Source organism: Melospiza georgiana, chromosome 2, assembly GCF_028018845.1.
Source record: "Melospiza georgiana isolate bMelGeo1 chromosome 2, bMelGeo1.pri, whole genome shotgun sequence".
Classification (NCBI taxonomy): domain Eukaryota; kingdom Metazoa; phylum Chordata; class Aves; order Passeriformes; family Passerellidae; genus Melospiza; species Melospiza georgiana.
In genome coordinates this window covers 15,360,959-15,386,021 of record NC_080431.1, presented here as the reverse complement: position 1 = coordinate 15,386,021, position 25,063 = coordinate 15,360,959, and the positions used below count along the sequence as shown (strand labels likewise).

Here is a 25,063-nt window from a genome sequence, read left to right as displayed (position 1 = left end):
CAGGACTCAAACAAAAGCAGTGCCTTAGAAAGCAGCAGCATTACGAATGGACAGACTCCAGAAAGTCTGGAGACTCAAGACACAAAATCGTCAAGACATTTTCTTGTTCCTCTGAAACCCCTGGAGACCTGCAGCAGTTCACAGACTGACTGATAAGAGCCAGCAGCTAGGATTTGCTTTTCCTTCTTGCTCTGGGCCATGGTGGGGAAAGGGTTTGGAGGAGAGGGGAGGTCTGATAAGGTGTCCCTCACTTTGGGTGACAGAGGATGAAATTCGACTGACATTGACAGAAACAGAGTAGGAAGTGACTGCTGAGACACCACTTGAAAATAAGGATTTCACAGGGTTTGCAGGTGCAAACCCTTTGTGGTGGGTTTCAGTGCTGGCCAAATGCCAGTGCACTCACTAGAATATACTTACTCATTTCCTGCTGCGAGATAGGATTAGGAGGAAGGCAAAGTAGGCTCAAAGGTAAAAGGATATAAATACAACTTTATTAACAGCAACTAAAAAAACCCCAACTATATATAACAAGAATCAGAATAAACTTTTAGAACATTTCTCCTCCCCCTACAACCTTTTCTTTCTCACAACACGTAGAAATAACTCAGTCAGTTAATCACTTCTAGAATAGTTTTTCTTCTAAGTTCACTTAGGGAGAGGAGTCCCTCTAGTAAATTTATGGAGACTTTTCTACAAGAAAACAGTTCTCTCGTGGCTTCTAATTTTCACTAATAGTGGCTGCCCAGAAAAATTAAATCTGCAATTGTGAAGTTCCTCCCATTTTTCACAGGTTTCCCCACAGTTGTGTTTATGGGCCATGTCAAGTTATGGAATACTATTTTAAGGATGAGCTTTTCAAAAGCAAAAGTTCTCTATTTATTTCTGAGATCATCTTCATCTCTGACAATAGAGGTCTTTTTCTTCTCTCCCTGGGGGCACAGGGTCTTCATCACTCTTCTCTCTCTCTGTTCAAGCTTTTAATTAAATTCACAGCTATTTCAATGTTTGTCTGCTTTAACACAGGTTTGAACAATCCATTCCCCCCATAATTCTTCAATGTGTAATAGGGAAAAAAAAGTTTGATGGACAAATTAAATTTTTCTCTATAGCTTTATAGGAGGATTTCAGTCCTAAGATTAAGGCCGAGACAGGGGGACCAGGCCGGCTGAGTTATGTCATAGATGGATAATGAGATGATTGGCTCTCACAATTAGAACATAACTATTGTGTGAATATTAAGAAAATCTTTAGTGATGTACAGTTATGTTATTGTAGCTTAGATGCCCTCTGCTCTCCCCACAGTTCCCTTTCCCCCTGTATTGCTGCCATCACACAGCCGGGGCTGTCCAGGACAGGTACAAAGAAGCTGCACAGGTGTCCCTGGCATGGGGCAGTGGGGAATGGAAAAGCTCAGGGGTTGCTCAGGGGGTGCAGCATGGCAACACCTGACCTCCAGTTGAGTTACAAGAGAGCAATCTCCACTGATAAATGGCAAAGAAGAGCTGAGTGACAGACTGTGGGAGGGCTGGGCTGGCTGATGCAGCCCCCAGGGGTATAAAAGGCTGAGCATCCATCTTGAAGAGGAACTGGCCGTGTGGTATCCATGAGGGCAGTTCCCAGCACTGCAGCTTTTTCCTTATGTAGTCCTTTGTTGTATTTTTGTTAAGGTTTAATAAGCCTTTTTAAATTTTCAAAATGAGCAGTTGTTTCTCACAGTTTCCCGCTCTCAGGCTGGAAAAGGCAAGGCTGAATTCCTGGAATTTTCATTTTTAATATGAGAATTTACAGTGCTTTAACAGATTGTCAATTCTCAAAGCTAATCACTGATTGGTTTTTTGTCAGACATGGAGGAAACTGCTAGCACCTTCTCTTAGAACATCACTTCCGTGATGCAAAACCAGCACATCCTTTGGCATTGTTGGGATGGGACAACCCTTGCTATTTTGTGGGCAAGAAAAGCTTGATTCTCCAATCTGTGTGATGGAGATGATAATGACTGGGGCTTTGAGCAATGTGGTCTAATGGAATGAGTCTCTGCTCATGGCAGGGGGTTGGATTATCTACAAGGTCCCTTTCAAATTGGGCCATTCTCTGATTCTCTGACCCAGTCTCTGACTGATGCAGGTGACACTTGCCCTGCAGATGTGTCTTACCCATACCATGCTAAAGTTTCAACACCACTTTATAGTGTAAACTGCTGGGTAGCCCAAAGCCAAAAATATTGAAAATTTGGGAAATCAGCCAAATGCTTTGGAGTCTTTGAAACTGTTTGCTGCCAGATTCCCTTTGGGAAAGGACAAAGATGGCAAGGACAGCAGCGATCTTTCCCACTGCAGCTGGTGTCCTCTGAGAGTGTGGTTTTATTGAAGCAAAGCCTTGAGCAGTAGAATCAGTGCATGCCTTTCCCTCCTGCTTTGGCATTTGTTTCTGTCCAGGCTCTTCTTTACAGTTCAGCTGGCACAGCTACTTGGTTACTCAATAAAACAGCTTGAGGAGCAGAGCTGGCTTTTTGAAAAGCACAGAATCTCTGCTATTTTTATCCCTGTAAACCCAAACTTCCTAAAGTGCTCTGAACATCCAGGTGTAGAAGCTGCCACCATCCTGGCCACCTGCTGCTCTTAATTAGAGGCATGATATTTGCAGTTAAAATCAGATCAAAATATTCTACTAAAAAAAGTATTTATTTTCCTTGGAGACCTCAAATATTTGAGGTTTGCCTTGCAAGGTGTCTGTGCTTTTCAAGTGCTTTTGCACGCTGCTGACAAGGCAAGCTCTAAACCCAGAGCATCCAAAAGGCATTTAAATCTCTGAATAGCACAGTGGTCCCCAGTTTCAACATGAGTTTGCTGCTTGCCCCACAGGGGTTGCAGATGGAGAGCTTGACTCCAGGGAGCGTGCCAAAGGGATGAAGTGAAAAATAGCACTGCAAAGTGAAGTTCAAGACATGACAAGCTTGGGGGAAGGTGATCAAAACTAAAGTGATGAGAAACCAGTCAAGGAAAACTTTTCTGAGATTGTGGGAATGTCACTGGTGGACAGTTCTCCTGAGAGCTTAACGGGTATTTTTCTATCCATTTCACCCAATCATGCCCTCCCCTGTTGCCTTGTCATAGTATTTTTGTTGCTAGACATGCAACCTGGTCCAGTGAAAGGTGTCCCTGCCCATGGCAGGCGCCCGGAACTAGATGAACTTTAAGGTCCTTTCCAATCCAAACCATTCTGAGATTCCATAAATCTGTGATTTATACCTCTCATTTCAGGGTGCATTACCGAGCAAACTAAGAGCCCAGCTCTTTGGTGTAGTATTTCAGCCATGGGAAAACTGTGTTGTGGCAGTTCAGGCTTGTGTCTCTGCGAGAAAACAGCAGGGAAATCTGTGTAGAAGTGGGTTTTCCTGAAGCAGGAGTTAATTGGGAAAAGGAAATGAGGAAACCAGCTGCTCCAGCTCTAGAGGGCAGCACAAAATAATAAATAAAAAGCCAAACTTGGGCAATTTGAAATCATCTTCTGCATGACAAAAGCACCCCTTTGCAGTGAGAATTCTTCCCACTGGATCCAGTATACTCAGCTCTGTCTACTTACAGCCAAAAATTCAGCAGCTCATCTGAAAATACCTTTATGGAGGCCTTTAGCCCTAATTCCTGCTTCATGCGATGAAAATCCATCAAGGGTGTTGTAGCCAGCACTGGACCCCTCTCCAGCCAGCAGAATGCAATCACACTCTCATTAATAGGCTGACTGCAAAAAGAAAAGTTATTTCTTCCAGAATAGTTTTCCAGATTTTGGGGCTTATAATTATCAGCCATGAATTTTAAACATTTAATCTGCAAGCACTGTTTCCTTAAAGATGCAGAGAGGGATTTAGGTGCAGGAGCCTACAACCCTCCAGGAATGTAGCTTGCAGACACACCCAAAATAAACACACTGTCATGCCCCACGCACACAGCCAAACAATGGCATCGCCAATAAGTTACTTTATCTCTGGAGAAAACCCACAGCCTGCTCCTGACAGTTCCTCTGGCAGAAATCCCCCTGTGTCTCAATGCCTGCCCCAAGGAAGGGCTGCAGGATGTCACACAGTAGCTGACTCCGTCCCGAGCACAGCGGTGGCTGGGACCCAGCACGAGCCCGGGGAGGAGTGGAGAGGAAGACAAGCAACATAATTTAAAGCAGGCACTGTCCCAAATAAGGTTATTTTCCTGAAAATGCCTTCATTCTGAAGTTATGAGTGAAACTCTAGATGTCCTGAAGGGGTGAACATGAACCAGAAGAATAATTGCATCGATACCAGGACTGAATCGATTTTGAAGAGCTGGACATGCTTTTTAAAGAGATGATAAGCACTGTTTGGGGATGCAAGAAACCCTTGAAACAAGGTAAATGTGAAATAGTCCCTCTTTTTACCCCTGAAGGCTCTAACTTAACAGGAAAGAGACTTGTGTGGAAAAGGATCAGACCCTGGGGAGTGTGGTTTTTGTTCTGTGTATTCTCTTGTGTTTAACTTTTCTTGGCACAGGAGAGCATCTCCGTTAATTGTCTAAGCAATAACAAAAATTACGTTTGGGGGAAATCTGGAAAGTGCTGCTTTTATTATGCAAACAACATCTGTGAAGTAGTTTCAGGATTAATCTTTTGATAGAGATGGAGGCAAACATTGTTCTGAAGTGGAAACTGGGAATGAATTGTTATTATTCCATAGTTTGAAATGTGTATTGGGGCAAATTACTGATCTTCTCTGCCTTCTCTGCCTTTCCTACTTTTTAAGTGGGCATGCTGACATGGTTAGGGTATGCTTTTTCTAGAATTATTTGACTGATTTATTAATACTCCTTGGGGATGATACTGACTTAAACCACCTGTATTTTTCAGCTGGGGTTGACACTGCATGATTTTGAAGTGGTGTAATGGAAAGCTGTGGATTTAAATGAGGTTCAGGGCTCAATCCACTGACTTGTGCTGGGGTTTCTATCACAGCTTCTGGTGGGAGCAAACTGGCACTGATCATGAAGCTGCTTCAGCTCTGGGAAAGCCTCAAAGCAATAAAAGCCCCTTTGAGTTGTTGCTGCTGCTGCTCCCAAACTGTTTTTGTCAGCTGTGGGTGGAGAGATCAATGCCAGCAGGAGGGGTTTAGTGTTGGTAGACATCCTCTTGCACACCAAGGGAATGAGGGTCCTGTAACCCTGAGCTTGGCACTGGGAGAGCGTGGGGGGATGCTGAGACCTGCCCAGAGGGTAGAAAGGAGGGGGATGCACTCATGTGTCACACTAGAGGTTGCTGAGCAGGATCTAAATGTTGTTCAGAGAAAAACTATGCAGGAAAAGCTCCTCCCCTGGACAGCTGAACTGAAAACTACCCTAGGGAGGGAATCTCCTTGAGCAAGGAGGTTGGGCAGTACCATGACAGGTCAAGAAGAAGCAGCTTCAGGTTGTGCCAGGGGAGGTTCAGTTTGGATATTAGGGAAAGTTTCTTCACCACAATGGTGAAGCACTGGCACAGGCTGCCCAGGGCAGGGATGGAGACCCATCCCTGTAAGGATTTAATAGATGTGCAGATGTGGCCCTTGGGAGCATGGGATAGTGATGGCCTTGGCTTTGCTGGGAGAACAGTTCGAGCTGATGTCTTAGAGGGCTTTTCCAAACTAAATGGTTCTGTGAGGACAGAGTCTGTGTTGCTTTATGCTGGAAGAGGCCACCACATCCTTGATGAGCTTCAATATGTGACAGGCACCTTAGAAACACCTTGAGGGACAGCTTTCTTGCTTATTACAGATTTGCCTTACACAGCAAACCATTACTTTTTTTTTTTTTTTGGTGTTCAAATACATCAGTTTCCCAGTTGCTTTATAAACCTAAAATTTAGGAAGTTACAAAGCGTGTTAAGACTCTGGATTGTGCCAAGTTTATTATGTAAGAGGCAAACAGACCTTTTTTTGCACTGACACTGTGACAAGGGAAGACACTGAAGAGCACATGGGCCACATACTGTTCCTCAGGGTGGTGCCCTGTTGTGGCTTATATCCTCAGCTTAATTCATTTTGTCTGAACAGGAAGGATTCCCCTTTGAGGGCTTGGAGAAAAGCCATGTAATCATTGGTGCATTCATCTTCTATTGCCACCTCAGCAAACTAATACTCAAATGATAAAAATAGATTTCTCCTCCTTAAAGGAGGTTCCAGCTGCTCTAAGCTTGGGGAATGAAGAACAGAGGGGGACAACAGAATCATTATAGATGGTGATATTGGTAATTCCTCCTTCCATCAGATGATTTCAGCATATGCTGCAGATATTGATTCAGTGGTAGAGAATTAACATCCTTGATTTGGTTTTAACAGGGAGGAAAACACTTCTGATCCCATCACTGAGACCTGTTTTTTCACCTTGGGGTCACTGGGGTTTTCTTGTGAAATGGAAGGAATCCACAAACTGTACAGAGAGTAGCTGTGTACTAATCCTACCCAGTTTCTCTTTTCCTAATACACAGCTCTGTTCTCTGGTTCAGGAAGGTAGAAATGGGCAGATTCCCATCAGGAACTTGTTGGCATTGCTGTTCAGTGACTGTCAGTGCTGCAAGGGGCCATCAGCTGCATCCATCAAAGTGACCAAGCAGAGGGATCTCCATCAGCTGAGAATGATCCGATCTCTTTTGTTTCCAGCTATTCAATGCTCTGTGTTGGAAGCCACTGAGCAGCAGTACATTGATACCAGTAGCTTGTGCATGGGATTGGGGTTGCATTTGGAGCTGTTTGAAGCAGGAATGCTTGCCTTTGGCTTAGTTCTGTTTTTCCCCATTGTCCAGCGAAAGGTCTCTCAGAGGTGTTTGCTTCTTTTGCAGTTCTGTGCTCTTTTATGGAGTGCTTTCCTAACACTTAAACTCTTATGAATTCTCCATTTCACGCAAATCCATTATATTTTATATCTGTCTCTTTGTAAGGCTGACAATCTGTCCTTGTCCATGGCAGGGGGATTGCACCAGATGGCTTTTAAAGGTCCCTTCCAACGCATGCCTAAGAGAGTTCAAGAAGCATTTGGACAGCACTCTCAGACACAGGGTGTGACTCTTGGGGATGGTGCTGTAAAGGACCAGGGATTTGACCCAATTATTTTTGTGGGTTTCTTCCAGTTTTACATATTTTGTGATTCTGTGGGATATATGGTTCTGTGATCTCCTGTCAAATGTATTTATAAGCCTGTCCATACCTGGTGTAAAATAAAAAATCTCAGTCCACTCCTGTTCTGGTTTGAAAGCAAAACCAGTGAGAGATTCCAAGTCAGAAATACAATTTATTAGGAAAAGAAAAAACCCCCAAAATACATGCAATAATACACAAGAAAAACCACTGACAGAGTCAGAATACAACCTGACACCCTGCTTGTTAGGATGGTGGTAGCAGTCCAGATGAAATAGTCTTGTTGAAGTGGTGATCCTGTAGAAACCATCTGGTAGCTCTTGTCCTCTGGAAACCAATGGGTAAGGGCAGTTTGTTCTGTCCCAAACCCCAGATTATACCCAGGTGGGGATGCTTAGCTCCTCCCCCTTGGGCAGAGCATCTCCCAATGGGCTGACATCATTCTGTGAGTCATGTGGTGGGTCCCTTAAGCAGAAATGGCTCCTGGAAGGAGTTATCTCTGAGCCATGGGCTCAGAGCTCTTTCAGCAGCTCTTGAGGATGGGAGTAGAATACATCTTGACATTGTAAACTAGGACAATCCTTAAGCTGTTGTCGTTAACTCAGCAAGGATACACATGTAGAAGCTCTTTGACGCTCTGGGATGAGAGGAGTAGAAAGTGTTGTGGGTGGAAATGACAACTATTCCCACTTCTGGTTCTTACTGAGCAGCACCTATTGGCTGTGCTCAGAAGATGGCACCCAAAACTTACACCCTGTTGAAAGCACTGGTGCTGCGTCTATGGGTGTATGAAGATAACTCAGTCTTCAGTAGTTTTCTTTCTCCATGATGTCAGACACCCTGCCCAGCTTGAACATCTGGACTTCATTGAGTATTCTGGATATCATTTAGGCAGCAGCTGAAATCACACTGGGGAAAACCCATTAAATGCCTTGGACCTTCCTTTCAAGTCCTCAGAGATGGCCTAATTTATTGCACTGCTTGTGTCCTTCTGCATGTTAGATGATAACCTGGTGCCAACTTTTGCATGTGTTGACCACTGCGTCCCATATGAAGTTTAACTGTAATTATTTTTACCTGCAGAGCCATGAAACTGTACATCATCTTCTTCCTGGCAGTGGTGAACAAAGGAACCTCTAACTACCAACTACCCAACGGGACATCCTGTGAAATGGTAAGGCTGTCTCTCTACTTAGGTCCCTTGGGATCCTGAGTGAGGTTGGGACTCCCTTGTTACAGGCACTGCACAAGCAGCTGCAGTCTCTGAGAAGGGAAACCCCCAGGACCAGGCTTCCAGAGATGACAGAGATGGGATTTGCAGGTTTAGGGGATGCTTGGCAGTTTGTCCTCAGGCTGTGTCCTTGTTGTGACAGCACAAAAAGGGGAGGGGTGGGCAAAGAAGGGTCATTATCTCAGCCTTTTTCCTAAGGAGGAACTGGTTAAAAGAAATTTGACTTGATTTCCCTAAGATTGTACAGAGTTTCTGTGGCTAAGACAGAGAAAGAATTAGTCTTAAAATCAACTTCTTTATATCAGTTGTTCTTTGCACTTTCATTAAAACATCTTCTGTGAAATACTTGTATTCCAGCTCGTTTGTAATAACAAGTAGACAGACCTCCTCTGCCCTGACACAGCATTTCTGCCAGAGAAGTTGTATCTGACTTCTGCTGGAGCAAAGAGAAATGACAAAGACTCTTGTTCCAGTACAAAATCTGCTCCTTGAATTTTTGCAAGCATCTGGTACAATATTAAATGTTATTTGCAACTGAGCTTTCTCCCTTCCCTCTCCAAGTGCTTCTGACTGTACCAGGATGTTTAAAAATACTTGGTTTTTTCCCCCCTTGAACACTGAAGCTGTGCAGCACAAATCCTCAAGAATTTCCAAAATAGGGAAAAAATAATTTGCTAGCTGTACACGTCTCCCTTGTGGGACTCATTCCATTCCTGCCCACCCTGCCATATTGTTGCACTTCCTGAATTCCAGAGAAATGAAGACCTAGTGTATATATAAAAAGATCTTGGGAAGGTGGCTGGGTAGCACAGCTCCTTGGCTGGAGAGGGAACACTGATGCAGCCACAGTAAACAGGACAGCCTGGGCCCCATGTCATAGTCACATGAAGGCTGGATGAGCCACGCAATAATCCAAGCAATTTCATCCCGTTTTTTGATGGCTCACAGACCAGGCTGATTGCTGAGAAGTAAACACATGCTTGCTTGCACTACTCCACTGTAAGCTGCTTTCATCAAGCCAACGACACAACTAGACTGGGATAAAATGAGCCCTGACAGAAAACACACTGCAGTCAGGGGCCAGGATGCTCATGTGATGTGAATCAATAGCTCAGTCAGTGTTGCTAATGTCCAAACTGATTGCCTTCCTTCACTGGCATTCGGTGTGCCTCTAAACACACTCAAATAAAGAGAGAGCTGCTGGATTGGCTGGTTAGCTGTCATTGACAGTCCTGCATTGCATCACAGCCTCACTGCTTTATATGGTACTTTCCCTGTGGTGACACCTTTAGAATAGCAAAGGCTCAGAAATGGAAACTTTAATCTCAAATATCACGGAAGAGGCATGAGTCAGAAACCTGTGCCACTTTCTGAGTCACCACTGGTGGTTCTGTTGCTGAACTAAACTCTCCTACAAGAGGTTTTAGGAAGTAAGCAGTTCCTACCAGACCCCTGACATGGGGGTGAACTGCACTGATTACACCAGTCACAGCACATCTATCAGTTTGTGAGGCAATAAGGAATAGATCAAATGTCAGGACATTCTTCCTAACTCACATTATTTTCCAAGGATAGGCAAAGCTTCAACTGCATCACATTTTACCTCTCAAAGAAAGATGACTTTGCTAATTCCTGTTAATTGACAGAGGAGGAAATTTCAAATAATTCATAGAAGGGAAGGGATTTTAGAAAATTCTATTTTACCTTGCTTTGAAGTGATGCAAGGACAGATGCATAACCAGATGTCACAGGTCAGCTGATGTGTGGTCCTTGGGCAAAATGCCAAGGTTTGATTGTGTAGCTGAGCCTCTCCCTGAGCAGCTCTTCTAAGAATGGTCAGGGACACCATACAAGTACAGGTCAGTGCCAAGGGGCTCCAGCCCAGATTCTTGGTTCAAATGTTCATGAATTGATAAAGGAGACCTCAAGCGCAGGCTTGAGTCCAACTCCTTTTTGAAGGGCTCTTACTGAGGTGGCAGACATCTTTCACCCAGTGCTGAGCAGTGAAGAACTGCAGTCAGAAACCAAATGATGCCCAGCTTTTGAACTGTTGGGTAATTTTTTTGGTTTTTTTTTTTTTTTTTTTTTTTTGCCAGCATCTTAATGGACCAAGTGGTCCTCACCCTCCAGTACTTTTTGACAATGAAACAAACTGATGGCAGCACTGGCAGAGGTGATGAAGTCAGAACATGAGATTGACAAAAGTCTTTTCCAGTCTCAGGTTACCAGCCCATTGGACTAAGGGGTGAGAGGCAAGATAAACCAAACAGATGCTGTTTGCTCCATCCCACAGAGACATGCTTCATCTGTTTTTTCCCTACTGCTGATGACAATGAAATTCATGCAAGTTTGTGCCTTGGAGGAGAAAATATGGTGCAGAAGAGACAAAATAAGAAATTTAGTGAGGGTCAAAATAGTCAGTGAAAAGGAAGGAGAGTTTAAAAAGAAAAATGAGAGGGAAAATGTTATGGGAACAAATGGCAGACAGTGTGAGGTGTAGATTTTATCAGTCCCTTTTATCACTGGGAGTGTTCCATGGATGCAGATTAAAAACCAAATCGTGCAAGATACATGGTGAACAGTGGCTGACCTCTCCCCCAGCAACTTCAATGAAAAGCAGATTTTTGGCATTGGCAGGAGTTGCATCAGGACTTTGGTAAGATTCCTGCTGCCCAGGGGGAATGGAGGGTGCTCAGCACTTGGTGGGATCTGGTTGAAAGTGTGAGAACAAACCTGGCATCTGCCTTAGGATGCAAAGCAGTTTCTGCTTTTTCACTCTGATTTTTGTATCTTCCTGGCTTCTTCCTCTTCCACAAACGAGTAAGAAGAGGTTTCCTGTCCTGCTATTTGTGCCTAGGAAATAAGGCCAACTCTGGGCGTAATTTAACTCAAAATGAGGAATTGCACAGTGGCTTTGCAGGAAAGAAAAATTTTCAGAGAGAAGTCAGAACATTTCCTTTTTGTTTTAATTTCTTTTTTTTTTTTTTTTTAATCTGAGGGAGATTTGAGTGAGTTGGAGGGAAAAGAGGAAGGGGTTTAAGTTTTAATAGGCAATTTACTTGGGATCATAAGAAAAATGTGTCATGGGAGCAGCTTGTGTACATCTAGAGTTTGAATGAGCACTTGCACTTCTCTGGCACATTCTTGTGTGGTCTCCAGAGCTGAGATGATGCAAAAGAGATTCCCAAAATGCTGACTAGTTACCCACTTCTGCTAAACAGATCTGCCACTTCATTCACCTCAAAGTTCATATAAAACAGATGGGATTTAATATCTTTGACTTTTAATATTTGCTTGATTTCTGAAAAGTTTCATCTCATGGAATCTGGATCCTGCTTTTTCATAGAAGTTAAGATTCAACAGATTCTTTCTTTCTTTCTTTCTTTCTTTCTTTCTTTCTTTCTTTCTTTCTTTCTTTCTTTCTTTCTTTCTTTCTTTCTTTCTTTCTTTCTTTCTTTCTCTCTCTCTCTCTCTCTCTCTCTCTCTTTCTTTCTTTCTCTTTCTTTCTTTCTTTCTTTCTTTCTTTCTTTCTTTCTTTCTTTCTTTCTTTCTTTCTTTCTTTCTTTCTTTCTTTCTTTCTTTCTTTCTTTCTTTCTTTCTTTCTTTCTTTCTTTCTTTCTTTCTTTCTTTCTTTCTTTCTCTTTCTTTTCTCTTTCTCTCTTTCCCTTTCTTCCTCTCTCTCTCTCTCTCTCTCTCTCTCTTTCTCTCTTTTTCTTTCTCTTTCTTTCCTTTTCTCCCTTCCCTTCCTGGAACTTTCCTTCCCTTTTCCCCAGACACCCAAACACATTAATAACAAGACTTTCCCTCCAGTAAATTAAATGCTGCCTAAGCCTTTAACATTCCATTTCCTCCTGCTGTTGTATGTTCTTCTTAACAACAAAATAGAACTTGATGGTTATGTGAGGATGGTTGTGTTCATGTTTCCAATGTTCCTCATGAACATGCACATAAATTTTGCCCTTCTGCTGGGAATTGTCCTGAAAAGGCCTGACCCTAACTGCACATCCCTTCTTTTCCCCTCTCAAACACTCAATTTACATAATTTATGTTCTCAGTGTTGTATCACAGTGTCTTATGTGGGTGGCTTCATAAGGCATGCTCTCCATGCAAGTAGAGGGGAACTGTTGCCTTAGGAAAAGGGTAAACATGGAAGATAAAAGTGGAATGAGTTTGGAGATCAGTGTCAGAAATGTCTCAGTTGTTGAATGACCCTATTTGATTAAAGCTGCCTTGCTTAACTAAACCATGGCTAAGGGAAGGCATATTTGAACATGTGACTGTGAAGGAGAGACAGGCTTTGTGCTATAGGATCCTTATAGGGTTTTATACCTCCTTGCTCAGGAACCCATGTTGCCAACAGAGTGAAACTCTTCCAAGTACTGCTGACTACTGCAAGTGGAGTCTGCAATACAGTGATGAAAGTGAGAAAATTAAACATCAGCACAAAAATGAGGAAAAGATGCTTGATTGCAGAGAAACTTGGGACTATTCCTTTTTGTACCTTTCTCCTGGACTGAGTTCAGGAGAACGGTACGAAAAGGAGAACTTTTAGGAGGTATCACATGCAGATTAAACTCTACTATTCAAAGTCAGAAATCGCTTTAAAATGACATGTTAGCTGCAAAGGAGCTAATTGTTGCTCTTGCTGTCTGAATGCTCAGAAAAAGTGATCAGTGTTTCAGAAGCAGCATCTGCCTTGATGCTGAATGTTATTTTTCTTATATTTAACACAAAGACGTTTTTCATTTGTCGTGTGACATGTTCTTTTCTCTTTTTGTGGCAGGCAAACTCTCAGGCATTTTGCCACAACAAAGACCTCCACCAAATCCCTCATGAACTCTATCCAAATGTAAACAAAATAGATCTGTCGGGAAATCTGATTCAAAGCATTCCTGAAATGTCACCATCATTTTACACTTCCCTTCAGTGCCTGGATTTAAGCTCTAACCAGATAAGTTTCATCACACCTGGAGTCTTCGCACAGATGAAGAGTTTGCTGGAAATAAATTTAGCTAACAATCACTTATATGAGCTTGCTCAAAACGGCACAGAGGGGATTGGACTCTTACCCAAGGTGGAAGTACTGGACTTGTCCCACAACAATCTGTACAATGGGATGGCTGAGTATTTCATTAAAGAAGCTCCAGCACTGCAGTATCTTTCCTTGGCAGACAACAGTATTATAATGATTTCACAAAAGATGTTTCAGGGATCTCCCAATCTTGTGGAGATAGATCTTCAGAGCAACATCATCATGGAAATAGAAGAAGGTGCTTTTGAGACTCTAGCGAGCCTGTCCAAACTGAATCTCTCAAAGAATTCAATTACTTGCATCTCTGATTTTAACCTCAGGCAGCTGGAGATACTTGACCTCAGCAGGAACAGCATTGAGACCTTTCACACCACAAAATCAGATGATGAATACAGCTTAAGGTGTTTGGATCTGAGTGAAAACAAACTGTTTCATTTCCCAGTGTTCCCTCAGGTAAATAAGCTGGTAACTCTGAATTTATCAAAGAATTTAATCCAGCTCACTGCTGAATCCCCTCATAATAAAATGGACTATGTGAAAAATGAATGGCTAAATGCTTCTGCCCATTTTCTTGACCAGAAGCAAAGTAGAAACAGAAGTTCTCTTTATTTATCACAGCTTGTATATTTAGACTTAAGTTATAATGAAATCAAATCCATTCCAAATGGGTTCTTTGAGTCAATGTTGTCCCTTCACACCCTTAATCTCAGCAAAAACTGTCTTCAGGCATTTGCAGTAAGTTATGACAGTGCACTGATCTCTTTAACTGTCCTTGACTTGAGCTACAATGCTTTGCAGAACCTTCTCCTTGATGCTGGTACATTGTCAAATTTGAAGGAGCTCTATATTCAAAACAACTATCTTCAAACACTGCAGTTTGACATCTTTTCAATTCTTCCTAGCCTTGGACTGCTTAACCTACAAAGCAATAACATCAGCCTTTGCAGCATGTACTCAGGATTGGCTAAGCAAAGGCTTGCTGGAGAGCAAAGTGGTTGTGTGTCGTTTGTCAATTCTCCCTCTCTTCAGTACTTGTACCTAGCTGACAACATGCTGAACGTCCTACCAGCATACAGCTTCTACAAGACTCCTCTGGTTGTCTTGGACCTCTCCATGAACCCTGGACTGAAAATAGAACTTAAAGCATTATCAGGTCTGGAAAAGTCTCTGGAATGTTTGTATTTATATGGTAATAGCCTGGTAGATTTAAATATTGACTTGCCTTGTTTTAGTCACCTTAAACATTTGAACCTCTCTGAAAATCAGCTGAACTGGCTGCCTAAGTGGGGTAGTGACTCCTCACTGGAAATTCTGGACCTACGGAACAACAGGTTCAGTACATTGCAGAACAGCAATATTTTAGCATTAGAAAATTCACTAAAAAACTTGTATCTCACCGGGAACCCACTCAGCTGCTGTGGAAACATCTGGCTTTCATCCATGATCCAGAACAAAAATGTCCAGATCCCCAACGTGGAGCATTTAACATGCCAGCACACTCAGAATTTCAGGTACCAGGATGAAATGCACATCAAGAACATTAGACCAGAAGATTGTGAAAAAGAGGATCTGAAGAAAATCAACTTCCTTACTATATTAACACTTGTGTTGGTTTTATCTGTGATCATCATCGGTGTGGGTTCATTTTTTTGCTTCCGTAGGCAAAACTTTACCCATCAGTTTAAAGCATAGTAACACAAAATGTCTTGAAAACTGAAGAAATCAGGTGCTACACTGACAGTGTGTAGAAATAAAGGGTAAAATTCTCATCTTTGATTTTCAGCTGTGGATTTTAAATGCTTTTGAAGTGCCCCTGAATTACGCCACCAGTATGGGTTGCAGGGATTTGAAAGAGAATTTGCCATGTTTTGCAGATATATGGTTTAACTCAAAGAGGAGAAAATTTGCCCTTGTGTGCAATATATATTTAACTGAGTTTAATGTGAAGAAAGTCATCTCTGGGGTGAAGTGTTTTAAAAAAAAATCCTGGAGCATGAATTTCAACCAGCTAACATTGAACTGAAATGTTTATATTTCTAAGAAAAACTGGTGGAAAATCACTGCATATGATTGCATTTCAATGCAGAAGAATAGTATATCTATTTTTAAAGGCCATGGCAGGTTAGACTGCAAAAAATTGTTTTGAAGATACCAATGTGAAATAATGCATAGGGAACACAGTCCTGGGCCATTATTCAGATCTGTCTTCCTACTGACCACATTCCCCAGAAATATTTTATTGTCTAGAGGATGTGCTGTGAGAAAAGTTCTGTAGGTCCTCATTCTGTGATGTGTTTAACATGGCTAGCCTGTTGCCTTGCTAAAAGTTGACACTGACAAATGTTATGTCCAAACTCTCACAGAAAATTCACCCTTTTGGAGGGAACATGACAGTGAGTGAGAGCCTGACCTGCTAACAGGGTTCAGTGGCTTGAAAAGGAACTAAATCAGGTCTTCTGTTAATGCCAGGAACTGTCCATTCAGGCACATAGAAGTAGTGTTCAAACTGAAACCTGTCTAGGTAAATAACTCAGAGTCAAATTGCTGCTCCATTTCTGTTTCTTCCAGCTAGTGAATGTCAAAACTACCACACTACAAAATGGTGTATAATTATATTTTTTAAGCAATTGTGTATGAAACTGGCTGGTGGTTTTCATTGTGGAATTTTGTACAATAAAAACAACTTTGAATTTTGTAAAAAGCACAAGGCAGTGGATATATTAAAGCACTAGCTTGGAATGCTCCACAGATGAAAAGAAATGCCTTCCTATTTTTCTATGGTATTTGGACTCCACCTTAGACCTCTACCTTCTGGTCTTGAAGCAGAGACAGCTGCTTCATATTATAGAGTACAACCAATGGAGAATAAGGAGATGTACTGGAAATGTAGGCAAGAATTTGGCACAGGTTGCCCAGAAAAGTTGTGGCTGCCCCATCCTTGGATGTATTCAAGGCCACATTGGATGGGGTTTGGAGCAATCTGGTCTAACAGAAGGTATCCCTGGCCAGGGCAGGGGATTGGAACAAGATGATTTTTAAGGTCCCTTCCAAACCAAACCATTTTGTGATTTCTGTGATCCTGTGAATTTGAAAAAACCATCAGCAGCAATAGGGTCTGATGTAACATTTATGGAAGCCAATGGCTCAAGCACTTGATCTTGTAGAAGGCTTGCACACGCAGCAATCCCAGGGATTAGCTGGAAGCTCAGAAGCAAGCCAAACTCCAAGCTGTGCACTCAGATGCTGATTTGCCACAGACTGAGTTCATGGCTTTTGTGTCAAGCATGGCAAGACTAATTCTCCTGCTGTGAGAGCCAGTGTTATCTTGGCTGCTGTGAATAGAATCAGCTAATAACCTGGTGACACAGCCAAACTCATTTAATTAACAGTTTTAACACTGCTATTGTTTTACTCTACAGAAAGGAAGTTCTTGTTATTACGACGGGACTAATTAGACTTCCATTGACTTCCCAGGGAGCAGAAATCATTTTTGGAGGAATGTCTCAGAAGTAAAGTGCAGCATGGCTCATTTGGATTTTTCTGTTAGCAGCATAAGCAACCAAGTAGTGACATGAGTGTGCTTCAGCCAATTCTTTTAATCTGGGTGAGAGGAGAAGCATGAGGGTAAGAAAATATGAATACATTTACAAAGACAGGGAAAACAGGGAAAATGAGAGCTCTACACTACATTGTTCAAAATTTTTCAAAATAGGGATATGTAGATGACAGCCCCACCTTTTGCCTCTCCTGTGTGTTAATGTGCCTGCAAAAAGACCAAATGACAGAGTATCTGATCCTACATCAAATGTGGCCACATCAAATGTCACTCAAACATTGCACATCTTTCCACCAATAAGCCCCACTGTCCCAGTAGGTTGGTGTCATGGTTTAACAAAGCAGAGTATGAGCCTTATCCCGGTGGAATCAGGACAGTAGGCATGAGACAACCTGTTATTTTGCAACCAAAATTGACACTCTCATTCGTTGCTTTTTCATAAACTCCTTGCAAAAACCTCTGTTGATGCAAAGAGCTCCTTCTGCTAAGCCAAGGGATATCCTTCTGTGATTCTGGCATCTGTAATAGAGCGTTTGGGATTTATGCAGGCAGTGCAAACTCTGTTTTCTTTAGGTTGCCACTTGCAACAAATGGCTTCCTTTCTGCAGCTGTTTGCATGGGACAGGACAATAGAAACACAGAATCCTAAACTGGTTTGGGCTGGAAAGGACCTTAAAGACCATCTCATTTCAACCCCCCCGCCATGAGCAGTGATGCCACTTACTAAACCAGGTTGCTCAGGGCCCCATCCAACCTGGCTTTGGACACTGCCAGGGGCGGGACAGCCACAGCTTCTCTGGGCAGCCTGTGCCAGGGCCTCAGCAACCTCACAACCAAGAGTTTCCTCCTGACACTTAATCTACACCTCCCCTCTTTCAGTTTAAAACCATTGCTCCTTGTCCTGTTACTATCTGCCCATATAAGAAGTCAATCTCTCCCCTTCTTAAAAACCCCTTTAGGTATGGGAAGGCAGCAATGAGGTCTCCCTGCAGTCTTCTCTTCTCCATGCTGAACAACAATAGATCTCCCTAAAGCATTTCCTACCACAGTTTGCTGTGTTTTCTTCCTGAAACAATCCCCTGTAGTGGCATCAAGTAAGTACTGGAAGCTCTAGAAACACTCCCAGAGAGGGTCCCTATGAGCTCAGCAAGTCATGATTCTCATTGGTCATCCATGGAAAATCAAGTCTCAGTTTCCAGAAACTTGTTTTTTTTCTGCAAAGCCAAGACAAAATAACACCCTCACAGGGTGCCTGTCTCTGGCCACAGATTTCTGCTGGGACCCTGGTCAGCCCTAAACTAGCCACGATGGGTTAGTACACAAAAGGGAAAAATTGCCTCCTAATATTTTGGGAACTCAAAGTATTTCCTCGCCATATCTATTCCCCATGTTATTCACTACTCTTTTATTTCTCTGGGGAGAAACAAACTGAAATGAAAGTATCAGTAACCAGAGAAATGGGTTGAAACTGAAATGGGAGGAAGAAGAAACCAAACACATGGAAGAGCTTTCTGAGGAGGACCTGTCAGGCTATACTACATTCTTTTACAAGCAAAGACATTTGGAGGCTAATGCAACATGATATCAAGCAAAATTTGGGCCAATATAAGGGAACAATCCTGCAACACTGAGTCTCTTTTCTCACAGGCTATCAACCATGGCTCTTCTGCTGTGTTGCAGAGCCACAGATTCCCTCCTCTGGTCCACTTCTAGCAGTTGTCGTGTCAGACACATATCTGGGAGACAATGTGAGACCTGATTGCAGCCTTTCCATACCTAAAGGGGGCTTGTAAGAAAGAGGAAGAGTGGCTTTTTATGCAGGGAGATAGGACAAGAAAAGGGAAACAGCTTTAAAATAAGCGCAGAGATTTAGATGAGGAAGAAGTTCTTTACTGTGAAGGTGGTAAAACACTGGCACAGGTTGCAAAGAAGCTGTGGATGCCTCATCCATGTAAGTGTTCAAGACCAGGTTGGATAGAGCTTGGAGTAACCTGTGGCAGAGGACTGGAAATGGGTGTTCTTTAAGGTCCCATCCAACCCAAACAGTTTGGTGACTTCATGATTTTCCAGTTCACAAGCAGTATACTCTATGAAGAAATATTCTGGAAGGTGACTATGGAAGAGTATTTACTCTTTACTCCTCCTGATTTTCCCAGAAAAAGAAGTGGAGAAGGGAGACCCTGGTCCTGAAGACCAGTGAAGGAGACACTTTCATTTTCAGGTAGAAAACCCACAAAAGGGAAGAAGGTTTGGAATGGGCAGCTAGGCTGGAGGTATGGCACAAGGAGAAGAGAAGGGGAATAAGAATAGTTAAGCCAGGAATCTGGAATCCAAATTACAGAATCACTGAATATTTAGGATTGCAAGGCACCTCTGGAGATCGTCTAGTCCAACCCCACTGCTACAGCAGGTTCACCCAGAGCATATTGCACAGGATCGTGTCCACGTGGGTTCTAAAGATTTCCAGAGGAGGGGACTCCACAATCTCTCTGGACAGCCTAGTGTAGTACTCTGTCACCCTTACAGTGAAGAATGGGGAAGGAATGGTCTGGATGAAATTAGAACCAGAAGCAGGAACTAGGCTTGTTCAGCCTGGAGAAGAGAGAGTCTTGAGGAGATGTCTTTGTCATTAGTGGATGGGCAGCTACAAGGAAAAGCATCAGTTCCTCCCAGGAGCATTCACTGAAGGGACAAGATACGACTCCTGAGAGCTGCAGCTGGGGAAGCTCACATTAAACATAAGGGAAAAATTCTTCATAATGAGAGGGGTCAGACTCTGGAAAGGCCTTGGAGACTTTCAAAACTCATCAGGGCAAGGCCCTGAGCAACTGCTTCTGACACTGCAGTTGGCCCAGCTTCAATCAGGGAGCTGGACTGGAGTTCTCCTGAGGCTTCTTCTGTTCCAAATTATTCTCCTAATCTCTGGAAAACAAGAATGGGTCATACACTTAGGTAAAGAGTAGAGTAGCAGAGAAACAGAGCCTGTAACTAACATCTGTTCACTGCACTGAAGCAGTGGAAGGGATTTGGCAGGAGAAGTGTGCAGAAAGATGGCAAAAGTGGCTGATGATGTCAGATGTTGACAGAGCTAGTCCGCTCATGCAAGTCTGAGGTCACGTAATCTTCCCCTTTTTTTTCCCTACCAAGTTTTGTAGCTCAAAATTAAAGTTAATATTTCCAAAATTTTCCATGAAAATACTGAAAAATCTGAAGTTGGCAAATGTCTCTTTTGTAAGATCAGAGCTTCAATTTTAATTCATATATTCATTCTGCTGAAAGCATATACAATTAAAAAAAATCATTGCTACATCCAGTTTGCTTTTATTATATTTGTTCTAGAGAAGATAAGGAAATATTTCAATCAGCTAATGCTAAATAACATCCCTCCCAGTTATCACTAAATTAGGCAGAGAAAATAAATCAAAATAAAATAGGCTGTTGAAATGAAAGAAGTCTTTTCATGTTTTAAAATATCAAGTAGTTCTGGGGCACAGGAAGAACATAAAATAAAATAAAATAAAGGTAATTACATTTCGAAATTCCAGAAGAGACCCATGAGGTAAGGTTTTCATTAAAAAATGTTTTATGCTGTAGAAATTCCTTCCATCATGAGTACCTACATTGTAATTCATATTTTAAAAATAATATTTACAAGGTTTATATCTTCACTGCCTTTCACTTTAAAATGTTACCAAAAAAATCTGACAAGAAGCATAGATTGAAGAGTTTCAAACCCTCATTTTCACTGATGGTTTCCTCTTGGAAAACACTTTGTACCAGACTTTAGCATAAGTTACTTGCCTCACATATGTGATTCAAGACCCTGTGTTTTCTTTAATGTGTCCCTGTGTTACTCCACAGGCATCAGACAAGTAACTGAATTGTTAAAATTGACCCATCACCCCTAAATCAAGCTCCTTTTCTGTTTGGAAAGAATGATGCCCACTGAGGTGAAGAGCCAGAAAATTATTTGGGTGCTTTAGTTGCCACTCTAGATATTTAAACCCAAAATATAAATCTTTACAGTCCTTGTTTAGCTGCTGGTTCTTCCACCTGGTGCCTGAAGTCTCTAGAGGACTATGTTTGATGTGGAAATTTCCTGTGAATTTCTGCTTCTTGGAATATTCCGAAGTGCCACAAACAGCACAAAACCATTTTCATATGTATGTAAGCCCCAGCAGAACTCTTGTTTTGAACTTTACCAAGCCTCCTAAGTAGATAGATATTGCCAAGAGAAGTGTAGCTGAAAATGGAGCAGCCATGATAACTCCGTGTCTAGATGGCCAGTCCCATTCTCTCCCCTATCCTCATGGAATATTATATTCTTTAAGTGCTGTCCAGGTCAGCAGGAGTGCTACATGGATCCTATCAATTTGTCCTCAGCTTTGTCTCAATATGAAGAAGGTTGTGCTCCTTAAAGGAGATTTAGGTAACCTCTGGAGGACAGAACTATTCTCTCCACACAAAAATCTGACTGCTGGGACTGCAGAAGGCAGAGGGGAAGAGCTTGAACAACACACTTGGGAAATACCATGCTCCCATATTTAATGACGTACTAATTAAAAGTGTCCTTTCCTGCAGAGGAGGACATAAGGTTATGATGTGTCATATGTGCGCTGAACACTATGTTATAGGAGAAAAGAGGAAGAAAAATCACCGCAATCTCCATCTACCGTTTTCAAAGGAAGGCTGAGGTGTGTGAACCACCAGTGATTAGTTCTATCTCACTTTCTAGCCCAGATTACAGCATTTAAGCCACTGAGAATGGCTAAAAAAAAGTACCATCATGAAGGATTAGGACATTTCATTTCTCTGACAGACATCTAAATTCCCATATGGTCTCTACGTGCACGAGCTGGACAGTCAGTTTGTCTGGGAGAGCCACAGCCCTGACATGGAATAAGCAAAGCCTCTCTTCAGCTTTGTTGACAAGACCTCCACAAAGAGGTGTGGAGAGTTGTGAGGGCTTGGGTGGTGAACAGATTGTAAGTTGACCACAAGCTCATGTGGTGATGTTCACATTTATGTGTATCTTAGAATAATGGAATTGTGTAAGTTGGAAAAGATCCCTAAGGTCATAAAGTCCAAGAGTTTCCCCAGCCACTAAGGCCACCACTAACCCATGTCCTCAAGTGCCACATCCACGTGGCTTTTGTCTCCCTCCACAGATGGTTGTCACCACTTCCCTGGGCAGCCTGTTCCAATGCCTTCAATTATTTTTCAGTGTTCTTTCAGTGATGAAATTTTCCTGGAAACTGATCTAAATCCTGGCACAATTTGGGATTATTTTATTTTCCTATTCTTCCTGTTACTTGCTAGAGGAGCCCAACCCCCATGGGGTTACACCATCCTTTCAGGAAGCTGTAGAGAGTTAGAAGATCCCCACTAAACCCCCTTTCCTTCAGGCTGAGCCCTCCAGCTCCCTCAGACCCTCCCTCAGCAGATTTGTGCTCCAGACCCTTCCCCAGCTCCATTGCCCTTCTTTGGACATGCTCCAGCAGTTCTGTGTCCTTCTAATCATGAGGGTCCCAAAACTGACCCCAGGATTTGAGGTGTGACCTCAGCAGTACCCAGCACAGGGGATGACCACTGCCAGGTCCTGCTGGCCATATAGGATGGAGCTTAGTCTTACCCCAGAGCTAAAGGCTTGAATTAATTGCCTAAACATAGACAGCTAGTTCAGTCTATGGCAAGAAAATACTGTCATTGGGAATGTTCCTGGTGTTTGGGCTGTATCAACACAGAATTTGCAGATATGATATGGGATAGAGAGGCAAATGAGCCATACTTGGCCCTCAGGCAGCAAAGCCCAGGGTAGATCAAAGGCAATTGAACACTCATTTGTGGGTACCCAGTCAAACTCACAGTTGAACAGGAAACTCAGAATTAGTTTGAAAAACAGATGTTCCAACTGCTTTGCTTTAGCTGGCTGATATGTTAGATCTGATTTCTGAAGCCTAATGTCAGCTTGCCCTCTTAAAACGAATCAAATAAAAAAATCAAGACCAGCTTTCAATGAGGAATGTTTTGCACAACTGTCTGCCAGTGCACATCCAATGTCACATCGTCGTCTTTTCTCACCATGGAATTGCTTTTCCAACCTCCTGCTTCTTCTCAGGAGGCTTCTGAGTAGATGCAATCAAATGCAATGGCATTACCTGTTTGTGCACTGCAGAATGTGTCACTTCATTTGATTTACATCACACCCTTCCTACTGCTCTTCAGCAGACCTCTGGATTCACCCACACAAAGTATTCTCAGCTGTCTCCTAGCAGAGTACCTGAGTCATGCACAGTTAAACAGGTCACTGAGGTCTGTGGAGCAATGCATTCACCATCTCATTACGCACATGGTGTTGGTGATTTTCCTTCACACTTCTTATTTCACAACTTGTTCGGATTTTGGTCTTGGGCAAGAGTTATTATAGGAATAATGACTTATCTCAGAGAAAGAGCTTACTTTATTTGGATGAAATAAAATGAACAGGCCTCCCTAACATAATAACAATAACAATAACAATTTCATAAAATAATAAAAGCCCTAAAAGATATATCTAAGTTATTGTTCTGGTTAAACCAGCGTAGTTTTTGAAGATGCCTCAGCTGTAAATGAACAAGGTGAATTTACAATCTGTTAACCAGCCAAGCCTTCATAACTCTCTGCATCTCTCCTTGCTTATGAAGTAGTCTAAATCAGCAGTTTAAATCACCTTCATGTTTCACTTGACAAATGGACCAGGCAAATACTATGTCCAGTAACATTCACATCACAACTAGGGATGATTTATTAGGTCATGAGCCACAGCTCCATGGCAGCTGCTCCTATTTGCCTCCTGCTTTGCAGAGCTCCCAGGTGGGGCTCCTTAAGATCCCTTTAGGGCTCAAGAATGAGATTAGAAAACATGGCAAAGTTTTCCAGGCAGACACTGTGCGACAGTTCAAAGGGGATCCTGCAGCAACTGGGAAAGGTGTGAAAAATGGGACCTTTGCAGAAAGGTTATGAGAATTGTTTCACAGTGGAAAGCGCAGAATTAAAGCACATAAACAGAAATGGATACTTTAAACATTCTGAATCAGCAGGGAAGAAGGAACAAACACACAGAAAATGTAAGTCAATTGTTGGGTGGATTTTTGCAGTGTCGCTGGTGGCAGAAAAGTGAATACATTTGGGATCAATCCTGAATCTGAGGAATCCAGGTCAGCATAAGAATCTGAAGAAAAGTAGTCCCAGAATAATTACATCAGCATTTCCAAATTCCTGCTTGGGAGCAACCCTGTAGTGGGATAGTTTGTGTCCCATCAGTAAGGCACTACTGTAGCTGGTGCTCACTTTTTGCTCTGCAAAGGGTACCAGCAACACCCAGGGGACTGATGGTGACTGATGCTCAGCAAGTTCAATGCATCTAGGCACTGTTTGGACTGTGCTCAGGGGACATTTTGAGTGAAAACTGGTGACACCATCAAAACTGAGGCTTTGTACAAAATATTCACTCTTTAATGCATTTGGTTTTCCTCCAGCTGCTGTGTTTATTCCATCTTGACCACTGCCTTCCTCTCCCTCTGTTTTTCACTGAATTCTTCTTATCTGTTTCAAGCTGTCTGTCCCAAACAGGACATAAACTCAACAAAATTTGATCTCAAGCTGAACTTTTGAGCTGTATCATATTTGAGTGGACTGGAGATCAGGTCAAAGGAATTTATGCACACATATTTCATCAAGATGTGAGGCCTCTCTTCCTTGTTTATTATTCTAAAATATTTAAATCTTAAGAAATAATATTACTGACTAGGGGAAAAAAACCCCAAAGCCCTGCTCTAATTGAAACAGTCAAATTATTACAGTATCAGCCAAATCTGTGTTCCAAAGGATGCAGGGAAACATGAATTATGGGCTGGCACTTGGTCAAAAATGCAGCCATTGTTCTCAAAAACAGGATGCAGACCAAGGGGAAATGGTGTCTAGTCTTGACTGTTCATAGCATAGCAATAAAACCCCCACCATAGTCCTATTGAAAAGGAGGAAGGTCAGATCTTTATGGGAGAATTCTTTTATAGACACATTCTCCTGAATCAGTTGATTTCCACTCTGGATCATCAGGCAGAGATGAAATGAAAG

The 25,063-nt window shown here is 42.3% G+C and overlaps 1 protein-coding gene across 1 annotated transcript; it reads left to right on the top strand.

Annotated features, from left to right (window-relative positions):
* Positions 1 to 4,356: 4,356 nt before the first annotated feature.
* Positions 4,357 to 15,084, top strand: LOC131080562 (transforming growth factor beta activator LRRC32-like). The gene is made up of 3 exons (XM_058018922.1): positions 4,357 to 4,379; positions 8,213 to 8,303; positions 13,144 to 15,084. The coding sequence occupies exons 1-3, from the start codon at positions 4,357 to 4,359 to the stop codon at positions 15,082 to 15,084; spliced, it is 2,055 nt and encodes a 684-aa protein (XP_057874905.1).
* The last annotated feature ends 9,979 nt before the right edge of the window (positions 15,085 to 25,063 follow it).